The following is an 18949-nucleotide window of genomic DNA, read 5'->3' as shown; positions in this document are numbered from 1 at the left end:
CCTATAGACAGTCATTATCTAACAAACACGGATGATTAAGCCAACAGTAAATTCCAGGGTTTATGGAGGGATTGGCTGCCTGTATGCAACAAGGCTGGCTGTGATGTTCTCAGTGATTGTATCTATGGGATGGTGTTGTAAAACCTTTAAATAATTAAATGTATGTGTTGCAATAACATTGACCAACACCAGCAGATGGCATGGCTCCACACATAATCACTCACTGTTAAAACGTCATTCTAGACCTAAAGTAACTAGGATTCAGTGCCTTTCCACTCATCTTCCAGCCTCTGGGACTGTGTTTTCCAAATAAATAGGGTTTGCTTCACAATCCTCTAAAGCTTGATTTATCGATGTTGGTTGCTCCTTGTTCTTCGACAGTTTTTCCTTCCATTTAACTTTACATTAATATGCTTGGAAACTGCACTCTGTGAACAGCCAGCTCCTTTAACAGTCACTCTTTGTTGCTTACATTCCCTGTGGAGGATATTAGTGACCATAATTATCAAAATTAGGAAAAATAAGCTCTAGAAATATATTCTTCCTTGTGTAATTTGTCTACAAAATGAGCTTACTGAGATGCACTTGTAAATACTGTATGTGACACTCTCTGAGACACTGTGAATGGGTAACGATGCTGCCTTGTTGACAGATGAGCAGGTTGTACAGTTCAGTGGTAAGCAGCATGTCCACTGTACTGCAGCCAGCAGTCGGTCTCCTTCTGTCCTCATCTCTGTTCAGCTGTCTGAAAGTTTCCTACTCCTTCAGTTCACACAGGGAACGGCAGACGCTCAGCAACCCGGCTCTTATAAGGATCACATTATGTGACGCATAAATCCAAAAATAGGCTTTAGCCTTATTCCTGGGAAATAACTTTTGCCCCATTAATGTGTCCTGTACACATTGTTACCTCTATCTCTTTCCCATCTGTTTAGATTGACAAGATTATGAGCTCTATTGGAGCGGGGATTGGTAGCGGATTGGACGTCAAGAAGATTACCTCAGGTAAACAACATCCAACTATGTATGAGGGTGTGTCTACGAGTGTGGGTGATTTAATCTGATTTAAAGGATAAATCCAGTTAAAATACATCTTATCTTAGCTGGCTGTTATTTCTGCAAGGCAGGATGATGCACGCAACATAGTAACTGCTAAAATCCTAAACATTATAGCAATGCAATTCATACCCAGGACAAATGTCACCATGTTTACAAAAAAAAAAATATTTATGCATTAAATTGAAAAGATTATTATTTAAACCATCTGACAATTTTGCACATCAGCAGCAAAGAATCAGGCATATTTTCTTCTTTTTAAAAGCGAAATGAAATAAATAGGATAGTTTGGTTTAAAATCCATTAAAACCAGACAGCTTGAAGACTAGGATTGGTACTGCAGCCATCATATTTTAATTGTGTTTGCAGCCTCTAGAAATAAATATGTGCAGTAAGTTAAAATAAATAAATAGATACTCAATATGTTGAAAAAAGAGCTCTGTCCTATGATTACATATTAGTAATCAGAAAATTGCAATAAAAAAAATAAAGTGAGTTGGAAGACGGAAAATCAAATATATTCCAAGATTAATGTCATAAAGGATGTGAAAAGACTTGTGCACGAAGCAGTAATTGAACTCACAACCTTCCAATAGCCAGACGATTAGTCTTTTCGCTCAGCCACATACCGCATGTAATATAAAACAAACACATTTTCCACAGCCTAAGGCTTGAAAATACAGGAATAAAACCAGTGATATTGCAAAGTCAAGCAAAGCTTTAGAAATCTTATGAGATTAAAGTCAAATTTAACAAAAGCACATCTGGATGATCTTTAAGGTGAAAGCAGAAATTTATGAGGGGGAAAAAAACAAACAAATGAATGAAATGAAAGTGTTTTGTGGAATTTTTCAACAACTATGTGCAAACATATGAAATTAAGTTAAGTTTTAACTCAAAAGCAGCTCTGGTTTTCTGACCAACTAAATATCAGCAGAACTCATGATCCGGACAGACCCTTGGTTCAGTATACATTCATTTCTACTAAGTCAACTAAACATGGGTACAATGACAACATAAAAAACAGCAAAGGTCAATATAATGGCAAACATATTGCTTTGATTAATTTGTAAAGTTTTATTTCTTTGGATATGTTTTACATAAATATGCTTTGTCATTATTATCTTTATTAAATGTAGTTTCTGAAGAAGACATCATAATGATTTGTGACCCTGTCTGGGGTCCCATTTCCAACCTTGGAGTTCAGTGACTTCTTAGAAGACTTTTTTCCTAATAATTTCATGACAGTACAACACCTATAATGTGACTTTTATCCCTGTAAATTCATGACTTTTCAACATCTGAGAAGTTTTTTTTTGTATGTGAATTAATGAACATTATCTCAAATTGTTTTAGATTCTTTTTATAATTTAATGTCTTCCCCGTAGCTCTGTTTGTTTTTAGCTAAAGTAGCTCTAATGCTATCTAGACAGAGTTACAACCAAATTGTTGAAATACCTACACTACACCAATAGGTGGCATTAAAGTTTACACAAAATGCTACGTTACAAAATATGTAGAGTATTGGTCGGATTTTGCGCAAAGCAATTGTAGCTTTGACTTTTTAGCAAACAATGGAAGTTTTATTGTGACTGAGTCCGTCAGTCGTGAATAAAAACAGGTGAAACTGCTAAATTGTTACTGTGGGGTTTTTAGCTCAAGTGGGAAAAGGCTATGCAGGCCAAAACAAATACATAGAAAGTGAGTTTGTGAAAATGTTCCCTGTGGATCATGATTTTAGAAAAACCTACATTTTCCTTCCTTAATTGCCAGTTGTGTGTGGATGAGAGGTGCAAATGAAGCAGAAAACATTTGCTTTGCAATACATCTGTGTTTGTTTAGAACGGAGCCTGAGACGGGACCGGAATTGTTCTGCATTCTCTTAATGCAAGACATCCTCTGACTCATGCGGTTAATATATGTTGTTCCATTCTAGCAAATTCTTTCATTAGTCAAAAACATATAAGCTTGAATTCCTAACGAAGAAAAAGGAAGATGGGCTAAATTTCCAAACCTTTTAAAATCATTGTTTAGAAACTGAAATGAATCCGAATCTCTGAAGTCGTAACAAAATCTGTCATTTTGCTTTAAATTGTGTAGTTAGACTGTTTTTATTTTCACTCTCTTTGATAAATTGCCTTGCGAAGGTATTCACAACTCCATTATTTTTCTCTATCAAATTGTAGAAAAAGAATACATGGTTTCAATTTTATTTTTGAAAACAAAAATATGAAAAGTTGTTGATCAGCACCTTTTAATCTGATACCCCTGAATAAAATAGAATGCAACCTTCAGGAGTCACCTAATTAGCAAATGGAGGCCTCAGAGATTAGTATGCGAACATTACTGAACTAACAGGATCACCAAGGTCAAGGAACACAGGTCAGGAATAACGTTGTGGAGAAGTTTAAAGGATGGTTCATCTCATGGAGTACTGTTGCATCCATTGTCCAAAAGTACCAAGACACCTAAACTGACCAGCAAGGTTAGAAGATTATTTATCAGAGAAGCATACAAGAGGTCCACGGTAACTCTAGAGGAGTTGCATAGATCTACAGCACTGGTGAAAAACCGTTTGACAGGATAACTAGTTGTGCACTTTAACACATCTGGTCTTTGTGGAAGAGCGGCAAGAAGAAACTGTTCCAAAAGAAGTCCAGTTTGGAACAAGTCATGTAGGCAAACATAGAGAAATAGGTGCTCTGGTAAGATCAGATCAAAACTGAACTTTTTGGTCCACATGGAAAATGTTAGAATGGTAGAAAATTATTACTCAACATCACCCTGAACATTTATGAAACACAGTGTTGGCAAAGCACTATGTAGGATGGATGTAGGAACGTGTTCAGAACTGATGCTAAATACGAGGCAATTATGAAGAAAACCTGTTGGAGACTAGGGTGGAGGTTCACCATCCAGCAGGACAAGCCTAGACATACAGCCCAAGCTATCGTGGAATAGTTTAAATCAAAGCCTATTTCTCCATTAGAATGGCCAAGTCAAAGTCCAGACATGAAATCAGGTAGACTATGTGGCGTGACTTAAAAATTAATGTTTGTAGATGCTCTCTATCCAATCTCAAGTTTTAGTTGTTTTGCAAAAAATAAAAGGCAAATGTCGATATGTAAATGCGGAAAGGTGGTAGAGACATCCCAAAATACTTGCAGCTGTAATTGCTGTGAAAATGGGTTCTACAAATTATTCAGTCCTTGTCCTTCAGGTGACAATTATGTATTTATTGGTTTTCGTCTATCACATCAAATCACAGTAAAATAAATTAAAGTCTGTGGGTTTAACTTGATAATAAACAAAAAAAATGTTTAAGGGTTTATAGTTTTGCAGTAAGTAATAGTTTTGCAAGGCCTAAAAAATGTATATCCATAAAGCACAATTTTTCTCTACCTGTACACCTTGAATCCTTCTCCAGTCATCTGGCTGCTGCATGCAGCCCCTCTCGCCTGTAGTAACTTCCACATCCCTCCACTTCCTGATATCCTCCTCCCCCCTTGTTTTTTCTTCTTCTTTTCTTTCATCCATCAATGCAAAGTCGTTTCTAACCTTGATTGGCATAGCCAGAAATCTGGTTTGTGCCGAAGCAACTCAGCCCTGCCACCAGAGCATACATATCACGCCACAGAGGCAAACATGCACATGCGGAGCTACATGTATTCACTCAGGATGGTGTGTGTGTGGGTGTGTGGGAGGGATTCTGGCTGAAAGACAAAGAAGCTGGAACTTTTGTGGTGGCCATTATCAACGGAGTGAGGCAGATATATGTATAGCAGCAGAGACGGCAGGGTGTCGATCACCACTGAGGGAAGATAGAGACCAGAGGGAAGTTGGTGAGGAGGGGGGAGGCAGAGCTGAGAAAAAAGGGAGAGAGAGAGGGGAGACTGCAGAAGCATACAGATGAGAGTGGGAGTACTTGATAAAGAGAAATCTACAACGCAGCAGCTCTCTCTTTGGCGCACACACACATATACACCAGCTCAAGGGAGCGACAAGCGAGCGCAACAGCTGAACTGAGAGCGGCTGCTGCTGCGCTTTGCACGACAGACACGGATCTACATTCACCAAATTTCTGGCAGGATTAACCCCACAGGAAAGGAGCTCTTTTGTGGATGCAACTTTCAGTTTCACCCTCTGCTTATTATTCTCCCTCTGACTGGATTCAGAGAACATCTGGACATCTGCACTTTACCTGCTTGGCTTCCGTGCATGCTGACCCCATCAAACCCCACCATGCTCCTTGCCTAGCTTCTTCCTTCCCTCTTTTCACCCTTTCCCCTCCCTCTACCTGCCCTCCCTTAATTTTACCTTGCTAAAAGATTCCTAAAAAAGCATGGCGGGCTCTTTCGACAGCCACTTTGCCCGCCATAATATGATGTGGCAGTGCCAGCTGTCTCAGCCGGACTGCCGCTGCTACCGCGTGGATGGCTACTCCCTACTAAAGCGTTTGCCCCTCCACCCCCTCATAGGTCCCCGCTGCCCACTGCAGTCCATCGGACAGTGGCTGGACTCCATCGGTCTGGTCCAATATGAGAACCACCTGCTGGCCAACGGATTTGACAACGTCCAGTTCATGGTGAGTGTTTTCAGGTTTTAAATTTGATTTTTAGGTAAGCTGTTGAATGGAAATAATCTTTTTTGCAAGGATTAGAGTTGCTTGCCTGTTTTTGCATCATCCACATGTGTAATTGGTTAGATTTCTTTCTTTTTTTGTATTTCCTCTGTATTCATCAGTCTTTTCTTTCAATCACTGCTGCCTCTCCCTACTGATACCATGTGAAGTCCCTCCTACGCACAGAAATCCTTCAACATATCTTCACCACTAGCTCTAACTGCACACATTACAGACTTATGCTGCATTGATGTTTTGAGAGCATGAGTGGTTTTTGCAGAGATTTTGTGCTTCCAACCACCTGTAGCATGTGGCTATAAAAACGAACTGATCCTCTCAGTTTGGTCCGGCGACTCTGGGCTGTGGCATAGGACAGACTCGTCGGGTCATTTTAAATTTTAAATTATGTGTATCAGTGAGGGACGCTATACAATGATAACACTGAACACAGAAGTTGAAAATAAGGAGAAATGGAGAGGGATAAGGAGATGCGATGAAGTTAAATTGAGAGAAACTGCAGCAGAGGCAGAAATACACAAAGCGCAAAGATGCTGACTATATGAGTTTCCCTGGAGATTGGTACTGCTCTGGTGGAGCCAACTTTAAAATGGCAACAAGTTTTGACTGATTGAAATTAACGCACTGCATTTTTTATTTCCATTTAACATAAATTAAACACAAGTGAATTCTGTTGTCTCTGGTACGAAAACAAACACCTGAGGAAATCTGTCCAGGCATTTTTGTACCTGTATTGCGCTCCTCCGCTCTGTGTGACCTACATCCGTTCCTTTAGTTACTGCAAACAAATCAAATTTTCTTTATTTCTTTGTGTTATTTTCACACCTGATCACCATTCATCTGTGTGTTTTTGCTCCAATCAATAAGAAGTTGTTGCAAATACTTTGGTTAAGCATTATTTATTTGTTTGAGACTTTTAGCTGCTTCTTCTTATACTTTCAGCATTAAAGAACTCTAAACAGAACAAAAATGCCAAAAATCTGTACTTGAACTATAGTCTCTCCACCTTTGGACTAATATGCAAATTTTAAACTACATAGTTTGTAACTTTTGTGCCCCAAACGGTCATTAAGTAATTTTATTAGGAGCAGAGGCAATGTCACACCGTGTGTAAGAGAGGGGTCATTGTAAAATAAGGTTTTACTTTTCAAAACAAAGAGAAAATTATGTACAGTTGACATTTTAAACTGTCTTTAGCATCTTACATTAATAAGCATTATTAGCATGGATAGCAATAATAACTGTGAACAGCCATCTCAATGTGTATTTACAGTGGAGTGGAAACTTTAACTTATCTCTGAGATCTTTCAAAAAGCCTACATTTCCAAATCGTGATTGGCAAAGGAGAAAAACTCAAACAATAACACAAAACGTGTTTACTGGACTTTGTTCAGGCTTCCAGTTAGTTGCTAAAAGTCTCGCGCTCTCTGGTAAAGATACAATTTCAACTGGTACTTTCTTTCTGTATGACAGTGCTAAAGCTAATGTTTATCGCTAATAAAAAAATGACATTGTTCTTTGCTGCTGCATGTACAACGTTACTATTAAGTTTACTAAACAAAATCTGAACAATTCCTCAACTTTTGTTGCAGTGGCTCATGAGTTTTAAAATGCTTTTCTAACTTCCTATTTGAGCTGCATTGCTAATGCTAGCCTGTATGTAAATATAAACAACCAATAAAGATTTGGGTTTTGGTAATTCTTTCCTTAATGGCAGCGCTACAGCTAACATTTTAGCTCATCATACTGTTTAGCTACTACAGTTGCTGTTAATTAAGTTACTCTGTCCATCAGGGTTCAGAAAGAGGTCTGGAGCCCCCTTACCTCCTTTACTAATGACTTTAGCCATCAAACAACAATTTTTAATTAAACGGTATAGAAAATGTTTTATTTCAGTTTTATTCGATTATTTCTCATTCAATTTATTTTTCTTATTTTAGGGGACCTTTTAATATATATGGTGAAGAGAAAACATAGTTTGATCTGCCTACATTTTTTAGCCAACCTGTTTTGAGTTTATAAATTATCTTAATAATGAAATAAACCCATTAGACATGCTGTGATTTTCAATTTTACCAAAAGGTCTCCTTATATAAGATAAAATTAAAATCTAGTTCGAGAACTATATGTAGCTCAAGATGTTTTAGGTTTTTACTTTTTTTTGTTTGATAATTAAGAGTTAATTTTCAACTCTTATTGTATGAGTGCATTTATTTAAAACCTATGGATATTAACACAATGTCTGTCCATCTTTAATATGCATTTCTTTTTATTTTGTTTTGGTGACTGTAATGTAGTCTAAATTGACACCTATTTAAAAGTAAATCTCATTCACCTGAAAACATGCCTAAATTTAGAGGTCAAATGTATTTTCATTATTAGAAATGTATCCAATTGACCCATATTGATTTGTGCATTTGCATATATAAGACTGGTTTGCAAATCAGTTATATGTGGTTTAGAGAAATGTGGGAATTTTCTGACCTCCTGGTGTTTGTTGTTGAGTCTAGAAAATGTTCTAAATATAGAACATTTTCTAGAACATTTTCCTCTCAATGTGGAGGAGCCGCCTCAACTGGCTCCTCTCGATGTGGAGGAGCAGCGGCTCTACTCCTCTCGATGTGGAGTAGAGCAGCGGCTCTACTCCTCTCAATGTGGCGTAGAGCCGCTGCTCCTCCACATCGAGAGGAGCCACCTCAACTGGCTCCTCTCAATGTGGAGGAACCACCTCAACTGGCTCCTCTCGATGTGGAGGAACCACCTTAACTGGCTCCTCTCGATGTGGAGGAGCAGCGGCTCTACTCCACATCGAGAGGAGCCAGTTGAGGTGGCACGGGCATCTATACCGGATGCCTCCTGGACTATGTCTCTCGGCTGGCCTGGGAACGTCTTGGGCTCCACCCGGAGGAGCTGGAGGAGGGAGAGGGACGTCTGGGCGTCTCTGCTGAGTCTGCTGCCCCCGCGACCCGGTCCCGGATAAGCGGAAGATGACGAGTACGAGTACGAGTATAATGATAACCCCTAGCAAATAAAAAAAGCCATTTTCAAATGATGTGTTAGGAGGAAAAGCAATCAAACCAATCTTACCCTATTTCATCATGAATTAACTATGAATTAACTTTCTATACCAGTTTTATTGGCCACACCTGTCGGAGCTGTAGAATGAAGAAATTCTTAAACAGATCCTGTCTGACAAGACAAAGTAGGCTAAAAGATCTTAAAAAGCAACGCATCATGCCCAGATTTAAAAAACACGGAGCTCCATCTGTCTGAAAAAGGGTTGCAAAGCCATATCTAAGGTTTTTGTAGTCAACTGAAACCCATTGACCCAGTTTAATGTTTTTCATAGGTGACCAAACTGGTTTGGTTTGCATTTTTTCTTTAATAAATACAATTATAATTCATAGATTTATCTTAGAATTTATGTGGGTTTACTCTGAAATCTATACAAGGGAAATACAGCATCACAACACCGTAGACAGCAATATTAAGATTTTTTAGAGTGCAGAGATTTAATTTTATTGTTTAGAATAAAGATATGAAGTTTAGTTGTAATTTGTAGCTTAAGTAGCATTATAATCCTTCATTGGCCTTTTAAACCCAGTTACCTGAAGTACCTGGTGGATCCCTGAATGAGTTATATAATCTGTCCTACTAAAGCTAAGCCTTATTTCCTTAAAAACATCTAGTTTTTTTTTTTTCCATACTCAGAAGGCGCAGAGAATGTTTCCAATGTAACAAATTGTATTTTGGATTTTTTGCAACAGTATAAAAATAATCAGTTCCTATCCAAAAGGTTGGTGCAGTAAAAACTGTTAGAGAACATATTTCAACAGCCTGATTTTCCATCATACTAATACTAAAAGTAATAAGTATGGTGTGTTGCGGCCTGGCATAACTAAGCATACACTGATCTCTTTGTTAATTCATGGATCTCAGGGGTAGGTAATATAATTACTTGTTAGCATAGAAACATATTGAAATGTCTTCACTTTTCATCAGGTACTGATTTCTGTGATGTAGCTATTAAATAAGGCATGTAAAGTAAAATACCTCCATCATAGACTCTTAAATATATTTTTATTAGAATGCAAATCAAAAAGAGCTTAGATTAAAAAAAAGTTTTGCAAATATCAGCGACTTCAAAGATTCCTTTCTGAGTGGCACTGCTCTTGGCTTTAAAGTTTTTTTTTTTGTTGGAGTCCCTTTTGCTCAGTAGAGGTTTTAACGCTACTATTTATGGCTAAACATGCTAAACAAATCTATTCTGACACTTGAATTCAGAATAACACCCTAATTCGTACTACAGAGATATCTCAGTAATTCAGAACACCACTTATTCAGTGTAGCCTCTTTTAAGAGAGCTTAGAGTCAAATTCACTTTGTCACAGATACAGTTCTGGGAAATTAGGTTAAATACCAAATTCAAACCACAAAAGTGAATGAATTTAAAAGTACAAGCTTCTTGTCCTCTATTTCAGGGACAGTTCAAGTTCATCTGCAGAACTGATTGCTTTTGCAAATGAATTTGACCTTGATTTACATCTTTGTGTCTGTATGAAAATGAAGCTGCAGGAGGGTACATGCAAATGAACGCAGTGATCCAATCTACCATTACCGTTCTCAGCTAAAGGGGTCGTTAAAGAGGGCATGTCTGACTGCTTTAACTAGCCAGTAGAGGACAAGTGAGGCTGGATTGATGGTCAAATTAAAAAGGAGTGGAAGGGTATGGACTGCATTTCTTCTAAATGACACAAGACAGAAACTAATAATAGTCAATGTGAATTAATATCCCAGTAGAAATGCCTGACACCAGCAGATAGAAGATTTTGTAAAAATCAGACACATTTAAATTGTTTATAAAGATTTTTAGGTGGCAGTATCTTTACTGACTGACCCCTACACTAATTCAAGCGCCCATCTTGAACTTACTCTTGCTATTTTAGCTTTTCCTAATCCTAGTTCGTACCCATAAATAAACAATTTTGTACTAGCATTTAGTCCTTGAGTTGAAGTCCATTTCTTTCGGAAGATCTTTTTGTTTTAGATGAATACTCTTAAAAATGCATATTTTAATTGGATAATATTTTACTTTCTAAGAGCTGTATATTTTACCCTGCTGATCCTTATTTGAACTTAATTCTTATGAATATTACAGATTATGTCCCCTTAACAAATCAAAATAACCATAAGCAATCTCCTGCTAAAGAAGTGGATTTATTTGAGTTTTTTTAAATTCCTTACAGCAGACAAGGTAAACCTTGGAAACCTGCTTTCCAATAATCAACTGACAAATTAGGTCTGATGTGTCCCTTAGGCAGGTACGATGGGACACATACCTGGTGTGAAACGTCCAAGGGCAAAGACCTCCTTTCTTGAAAAAGTTGAGTACGAAATGATTAAAACTGCTAAACTAAGTGGCAAAAATGAGCTGCGCCCAATTTAGGTGTTCTGAACTTAATATACGTTTTGGAAAATGCTTTGATTCTGACAATTATGCTAATGACACAAAAAGTTTTTTGTTGTAAAACTGTAGACACAAAAGTATGCTGTGGTTTTCCAGTTACTTTTTTGCCTTAACCAGTCTCCCTAAAAAATGATAATTCAGTTTTTCTGCAATATTTCACATTACGATTTTTAGACACGCACATTGTGGTTTCTGGTTTCAGCCTTTACCACAACTTTAAAAAGTCACATTTGGAGGCCTCCAAAATATTTGTGTCCAACTGTTCCTGCTGTTTAAAAACATCTCCAGTAATATGTAATGTAAAGAAGCATTACCCCCCCCCCCCCCTCCCCCTCCCCCTCACTTGTTGACCAGAGCTGTCAGTCAGGCGTGTATGATGGCAGAAGCATTGAGGAGTCTGCTAAACATTTCCCAGACGTCAGATGTCTGCAAGAAGCAGACATTCACGACCTAGCTAACTTTACCTGTTTCAAATGTATTATAAACATAATCACATTGTCATTTTTGGGGCCTTGCGGCTTTAATGTGATGTAGCAGACGCTGATGCTTTAAACGTCAGCTCAGTAGTTAATATTAAACCAAGATTTCATTATAAATATTCCAAATATCTGTACACAGCAAGTTATATCCATGTAGTTATCCCACCAAACAAAAAACAGAAAACAATTGAATTATAAGGCTTGTATCATTACTCTGACAACTCCCAAATATACTAGAAAAACGTTGTGTTTGTAAGTTTGAGGATTTCACTGATAAAAAGTCTGTTATTACACATTTACTATGATTTTCGAACAAATACAGCTACACCAATGACACTAATGGAAATATTATAAAACATCACCAGCTCTATAAACATAGAGGGTAATCAGTTGCAGTATTCATAGATGTAAATTAGGATACAACAACAGTAACCACTTTATGCAAAGAAACAAAAAACAGGTCAAAATGGCTTGAAATAATCTATGGAGGTACCACGAGAGCCACTTTTCAGCCCTAAGCTATTTATCCTATTTATTTGTAACTTTTGTGATGTCTCAAAAACAATAAGATGTGTGTAATTTGTTGGATACCACAAACATACCAATAGCTTGTTCTTAAACTACAAACAATACATTTTTAGGATTTAAATCAATTTAGAAAGGTTACTGTGTTGTGCTCTGGTGTTATTACAATTTTAGCATTTGTAAAGATATTAGTCAATGTAGGTATGCTTAATACACTTGATACAACAAACATGGATGTTTAGTTAAATAATGCTTTTTATGATTTACAATGAAAAAGTAAACTTAACTGAATATGTTTTTTTGGATTATTTTATCACAGTACTAAATCAGCAGGACTGTGATTGTGTGATACCTTAAAGATTAGAGATGCTACCGATCAATGTAATTTCACCCAGAGCTGTTGTCCAAAGAAAAGTCGAATAAAATGTGTTTTCAAAGAACATTCTTAGTTAGGGATTCAGGTGGGAGAGTCGCCTCTAACGCCTGTCAAAAGGAAATGTATCGTAAAGGAGAAGTTCTTGAGACTGTGGTGTGCTTAAAGAAACATTTTTGTGGAAGCAAGACAAGCCTGCTTGAAAGCAGAAAACAGATGATAAACTAGAAGAGAAGACTAGAAATTAAAACAACCATGAAAAGAAATGGAAGAGTGAAAAACAACAGGAGACATAATGGGCCAAGCATAATTTGTAGCTCTCCATTTGGTATGTGAATGATGATGATGGCTGTCAAGCTATTTAGTTGTTACACCATCTTTAATTTTGTCTCAGCGCTCTGCCAATGTTCTTGACTTTAAACCTCTTTGTTCTGAGAATTTGTTGCCCACTGTGGTCCTGTTTTCAAGCAGTGTGGTCAAAATACCATGAGCTAAGGACAGCCTTACCATGACTTCTACTGCAGAACAAACTGTTAGGATGTATACCAGTGCTGGAAAATGGACACATGTAGGACAGAGCTAATGTAAAGGCAGACGAAATAGGTTCAATAAAGATTTGAAACATTCAGGATCTTCATCTCTCTGTATCAGGACCACAGCAGAAAGCAATTAGTCATGCCTTTGAAGATCCACACTCCACCCCAGCACCCCAGTCTCCAACAGTATACTCTGGTCTCGCTCTGACAGTTGTTACTCTGCTGTGAAGTTGTAGCATGGGGACTCCACCGCTATTAATCAGCCTGGGAGCTGATCTGTGAACTGCATTTTGTTACAGAGGAGCCGGCGCACAACTCGGAGGAACTGAAGGCGAGAGTAATACGTTCAGCTGCGAAATGAGTCCAATCAGCTGCTCCCTGTAGTTACTTAGTCAGCTCAGGTGCAGACTGGTGAAGCCCTGGAGATCAATTTGGACTAATTTTCCCTGAGAACATATCTCGGCTTTAAGGGATCATTGATCTGTGCAAATGTTTTCAACTTTCTGCAAAAAATATCAAATGACTGTCTCATTTCACATGAGGCATAAAAAAATAAAATATGAGGTCAAATTATACCCATGGCTTATTTGTTTCTGAGCTAGAAAGTAAAATGAATGTTTAACTAATTTATACATCCATTATTTTCTTAAAGAACTATAATATACCGCATTAAATGCATGTATTTTATTAATCTTTCTGGCTGTGAGCAACCAGTAATTGTCAGGACTAGATGTGATGACACACAGTGTGAGAGAGCAGTGTTTGTATTTTTACAAAGACAAAAAGTGTACAGCTGTAACATTTTAAACTTTCTTAGGCATTTTGTCACTAAAGGCAGAACAATGAAAATGCTGAGGGAGTGAAATGACCAGCATCTGCCAAACTAGCTCTTTGTTATGGCTAAACTCAATTTCCTTTAAAAAAAACATTGTGCTTCCTCTGCATTTTAAACATTGCACTAATTCTGAAAATGGCAAATTCTGTGTCTTCCTCTTAGTAATGACTTCCATACCAAATAGTGTTGTTATTGGCACTTATGTATGGTGCATTCACTGATCAGAAAAGATAAGAAACTCACCAATGGATGCCATTCTTGCATATTCTCTTTCTTATTGTTGAATCATGAACACTGACCTTATCTGAGGCAGGTGAGGCCTGCAGTGCTGTAGACGTTGTTCTGGGATCCTTTGTGACCTCCCAAGAGAATGACTGGTCCTCTTTTAGAGTAATGCCATTTGGGAATAATGGCTCTAACTGTGGTTCACTTGAGTCCTAAAACCTTTCAAAAATGGAACCAAAAGCTGGTAAATATATTTGATGCACGCTATTAATGTTGAACTTGAAGGTATCATGTGGATATTTGACTGTGACAAAACAAAATGATAATATTGAATAAGATACAGTTCGTTTAATTACCAGTTTATTCCAATAAATTCCCCATGGAAGGTTTCCAATTTTGGAATAATTCCATAATGTCACATAGAAACTTATAGTACCAGTTATTAGGTGCAAGAACCTCTGGCTTAGTATTAGAAAAACTGAAGTAAATACTGCTGGGTAGTACTGGCCGTGGTTTGGTACTGGAATTGGTTGGATGGGGAAAAAAAAACTAATTAATTTTGTTCGCTATATCACTAAGAAGCGCCTGGTGACAAAACACCTCAGTTTGGTCATCTAACTTCAGAAGACATTTCTAACCTGGTGAAAGTACTAGGCAACTGTTTAAAATCTTTAGAGGATAAACGAGTTGTGTGATGATGCATCTCTTCATCAAGAATACGACTCCAGTTTTTATTACAAGTTGCATCAGACACCTTTTACAATTGTTTATGGAATTAATTGTTTTAAAGAACTACATATAACAATACGTAGGTGCATTATTTCTTATATCGACATTTCCTGCAGACACAATCAGAATGAGACCAGGAAGCAGATGCACTGTCCTAAACCTAACGGTTTGTGTAAAATACAACATTGTTGGAAAAACAAATTTATACAGAAAGGCAGAAGAAAAGGTCCATGAGTTCCATGTTTTTCAGTGTGCCTACACATAGTACAAATAGCCTGAATCTCAAAGGGTTGCTCTTTATTCCAGACAACATATAAATCTCCAGCTGTGACAGTTCACCTAAAACAGTTTTGGATTGGTAAACTGATGTGCTAAGACTAACTGAACACAGTGAGTTTATTCCACCAGTCACTTTGTGCATATTGGACTACCTGCACTACATATTCAACCTAATCAGAAATAATTATGTATTGCTGTTTATATTTGATAAGGTTAAGGTGAAATTGATTACAACTGTTGTCATGTGTTGATACTATTTCATAAAAGCAGAAATCATGTTTGAGTTTTGAAATTAAAGTCTTTGTTTTACATTATGGCATGTGGAGCACTATTTAGTTTGCATGGTTTTAGATTTAATGTGAATGTGAAGCTACCTGTAAACAAATTGTGTACATTTCCTGTCACCTCTTCTGTTTCATTTTGTGAGAGTTACATAAAGGTAGTATAAGGCAAAAGAATAACGGTTTTTGAGATATTTTGTTTCCCAGTTGTAGTAAACTGATATCTAAACTTTCGCCAACAGCAGCTGCAGTACTTTTGGCAGCTTTTTTGTTTAGAAATATAAAAATAATTTTTATTTCTCCACAGGAAGTACAATAGTAAGCACATTGGAAGTACAATAAATCCAATTATAATTAAGTGCAGCAATGTTAAGTGGGCATTTTTAATGAAAACAACAGATTAGACCAGACTAGCCATACCTTAATTGCATGATTCAACATATTTTTCAAATTTTTACAAAGGATATTGGATTTCAGTGATTTAATAGGAAAAGTAAGATTGCAATAGTGGACATTTTAACTAAGATCACTTACGAACTTTTATATTGAGAGACTCAAGTTTCAGGGATTATCTTCAAATACCTGAAGATTTACATTTAAATGCACATACCAGATACTTTGCATGTTTTATAATAGTGGAATTAGAAAACATGCATTTATATATTACGTTCTTGACATGCTAAACCATAGTGTGCGTAAGAATGCAAGTTGCACATTTGTTTAGGCAGAAGTATAACATATAATGCATATTCTGATTAGTTTGAAGACATTAAAACTGTCCGTGTACCTTACTGTGTTTTATCATTCTCAGGATGATCTATATATGTCTGCTCATTCTTTTGGTGATGTTTACTTTATCAACCTTGTTTAAGTTACCATAATTCCATATATATAGTTTGTGAAGTAACTTAGGAGTTGTTTGTTCTTTCCTGACCTTTGTGTTTTTACACCAAGACTTCTGCTAAGAAATCTCCCATATGTCACAACTAACATTCCACATTTTGTCATCTATTTTCTTAAAGTCCAACTTTCTTAGTTCGTCAAAGTATTCAGGACAGCCTCAAAGCCATCAAGGCACTGTGGTAGTGACCATCCACCCATTACGGTTCTGGTCAGAAGTTTGTATACATTCAGCATTGAAAAGTTGCAGAGAAATCACATGCTTTGACAGCAAACATCATGGCCTAACTTTGGCTGGATCATTGACCACTGCTCTGGCCAGAATTGCTAGAGTTCTTTTGAATTGTTTAGCTTTAATGCATAGTCCATACATTTTTAGTAGCCGCTTTATCTGTTCCTAAACCAGTTTTGATATTTTTATGGATCATTGTCCTGTTGGAACACCTAGCTGTGTCTACGTGTTCACCATCTAAGCCAGATTGTCCCCTTCAGAGGAAAGGAAATTGGTTAGCATGTTGACCTAGAAAGATGCTAGTGCTCCAAAATCCATACCTTCAATTTAAACTAAAATATAGAGTTGTATGTATACAGGTCCTTCTCAAAATATTAGCATATTGTGATAAAGTTCATTATTTTCCATAATGTCATGATGAAAATTTAACATTCATATATTTTAGATTCATTGCACACTAACTGAAATATTTCAGGTCTTTTATTGTCTTAATACAGATTATTTTTGGCATACAGCTCATGAAAACCCAAAATTCCTATCTCACAAAATTAGCATATTTCATCCGACCAATAAAAGAAAAGTGTTTTTAATACAAAAAACGTCAACCTTCAAATAATCATGTACAGTTATGCACTCAATACTTGGTCGGGAATCCTTTTGCAGAAATGACTGCTTCAATGCGGCGTGGCATGGAGGCAATCAGCCTGTGGCACTGCTGAGGTCTTATGGAGGCCCAGGATGCTTCGATAGCGGCCTTTAGCTCATCCAGAGTGTTGGGTCTTGAGTCTCTCAACGTTCTCTTCACAATATCCCACAGTTTCTCTATGGGGTTCAGGTCAGGAGAGTTGGCAGGCCAATTGAGCACAGTGATACCATGGTCAATAAACCATTTACCAGTGGTTTTGGCACTGTGAGCAGGTGCCAGGTCGTGCTGAAAAATGAAATCTTCATCTCCATAAAGCTTTTCAGCACATGGAAGCATGAAGTGCCCCAAAATCTCCTGATAGCTAGCTGCATTGACCCTGCCCTTGATAAAACACAGTGGACCAACACCAGCAGCTGACACGGCACCCCAGACCATCACTGACTGTGGGTACTTGACACTGGACTTCTGGCATTTTGGCATTTCCTTCTCCCCAGTCTTCCTCCAGACTCTGGCACCTTGATTTCCGAATGACATGCAGAATTTGCTTTCATCTGAAAAAAGTACTTTGGACCACTGAGCAACAGTCTAGTGCTGCTTCTCTGTAGCCCAGGTCTGGGGAATGCGGCACCTGTAGCCCATTTCCTGCACACGCCTGTGCACAGTGGCTCTGGATGTTTCTACTCCAGACTCAGTCCACTGCTTCCGCAGGTCCCCCAAGGTCTGGAATCGGCCCTTCTCCACAATCTTCCTCAGGGTCCGGTCACCTCTTCTCGTTGTGCAGCGTTTTCTGCCACACTTTTTCCTTCCCACAGACTTCCCACTGAGGTGCCTTGATACAGCACTCTGGGAACAGCCTATTCGTTCAGAAATTTCTTTCTGTGTCTTACCCTCTTGCTTGAGGGTGTCAATAGTGGCCTTCTGGACAGCAGTCAGGTCGGCAGTCTTACCCATGATTGGGGTTTTGAGTGATGAACCAGGCTGGGAGTTTTGAAGGCCTCAGGAATGTTTTGCAGGTGTTTAGAGTTAACTCGTTGATTCAGATGATTAGGTTCATAGCTTGTTTAGAGACCCTTTTAATGATATGCTAATTTTGTGAGATAGGAATTTTGGGTTTTCATGAGCTGTATGCCAAAATCATCCGTATTAAGACAATAAAAGACCTGAAATATTTCAGTTAGTGTGCAATGAAGCTAAAATATATGAATGTTAAATTTTCATCATGACATTATGGAAAATAATGAACTTTATCACAATATGCTAATATTTTGAGAAGGACCTGTATATTTGAGCATATATACATAAATTTGACCATTTGCAATAAACCATTAAAAGAACAAAGTTTATATGACATTCAAGCTAAAGATGAGTGTTTTTCAACTGATTTTGGGAAACACCACAATCAGAAACGCTGTAGTGAAAACTGAACAACACCTTTTGGAGATCTAGAGGGAAAATGTCTCTGATTTAGAACAAGGTGTTTCTTTCAAAAGTACAGTGTTGTCTGGATTAAAAAAAAAAAGCAAAACAGGAAATGTTTTTTCTATTTTTTTATGATTTTTGATGCTGCTAATGTGAAGTAAAGATGTAAAATGACTGACAGATCTAATCATTGCATCCTTGACCAGTATGCAGATAGGTTAATAGTTGTTGGTGGGTGGATTACCCTCAGGTCTTCCTCATGCTGCTCTCAGTCCTTCCCTGAATGTGTTTTTTAATAATATCATCTTTTTTTCTGATAATATTTTGT

The 18949-nt window shown here is 37.5% G+C and overlaps 1 protein-coding gene across 11 annotated transcripts in view; it reads left to right on the top strand.

Moving 5' to 3' along the window:
- anks1b (ankyrin repeat and sterile alpha motif domain containing 1B) overlaps positions 1-18949 on the top strand; it is a 304218-nt gene that overhangs the window by 223146 nt on the left and 62123 nt on the right. For 10 of the 11 annotated variants that reach the window (XM_047389441.1, XM_047389442.1, XM_047389440.1 and 7 more), the window contains 2 exons: positions 936-1005; positions 5535-5641. In XM_047389441.1, the coding sequence (XP_047245397.1) occupies positions 936-1005; positions 5535-5641 (177 nt within the window). Of the gene's footprint in view, positions 1-935; positions 1006-4830; positions 5642-18949 lie in introns of those variants that run through there. The other variant, XM_047389449.1, reaches the window with a different exon arrangement.

This window comes from Girardinichthys multiradiatus, chromosome 17 (assembly GCF_021462225.1).
Source record: "Girardinichthys multiradiatus isolate DD_20200921_A chromosome 17, DD_fGirMul_XY1, whole genome shotgun sequence".
Lineage (NCBI taxonomy): Eukaryota > Metazoa > Chordata > Actinopteri > Cyprinodontiformes > Goodeidae > Girardinichthys > Girardinichthys multiradiatus.
The sequence above is the reverse complement of the archived record's forward strand: the minus strand, read 5'-3'. Positions and strand labels throughout refer to the sequence as shown.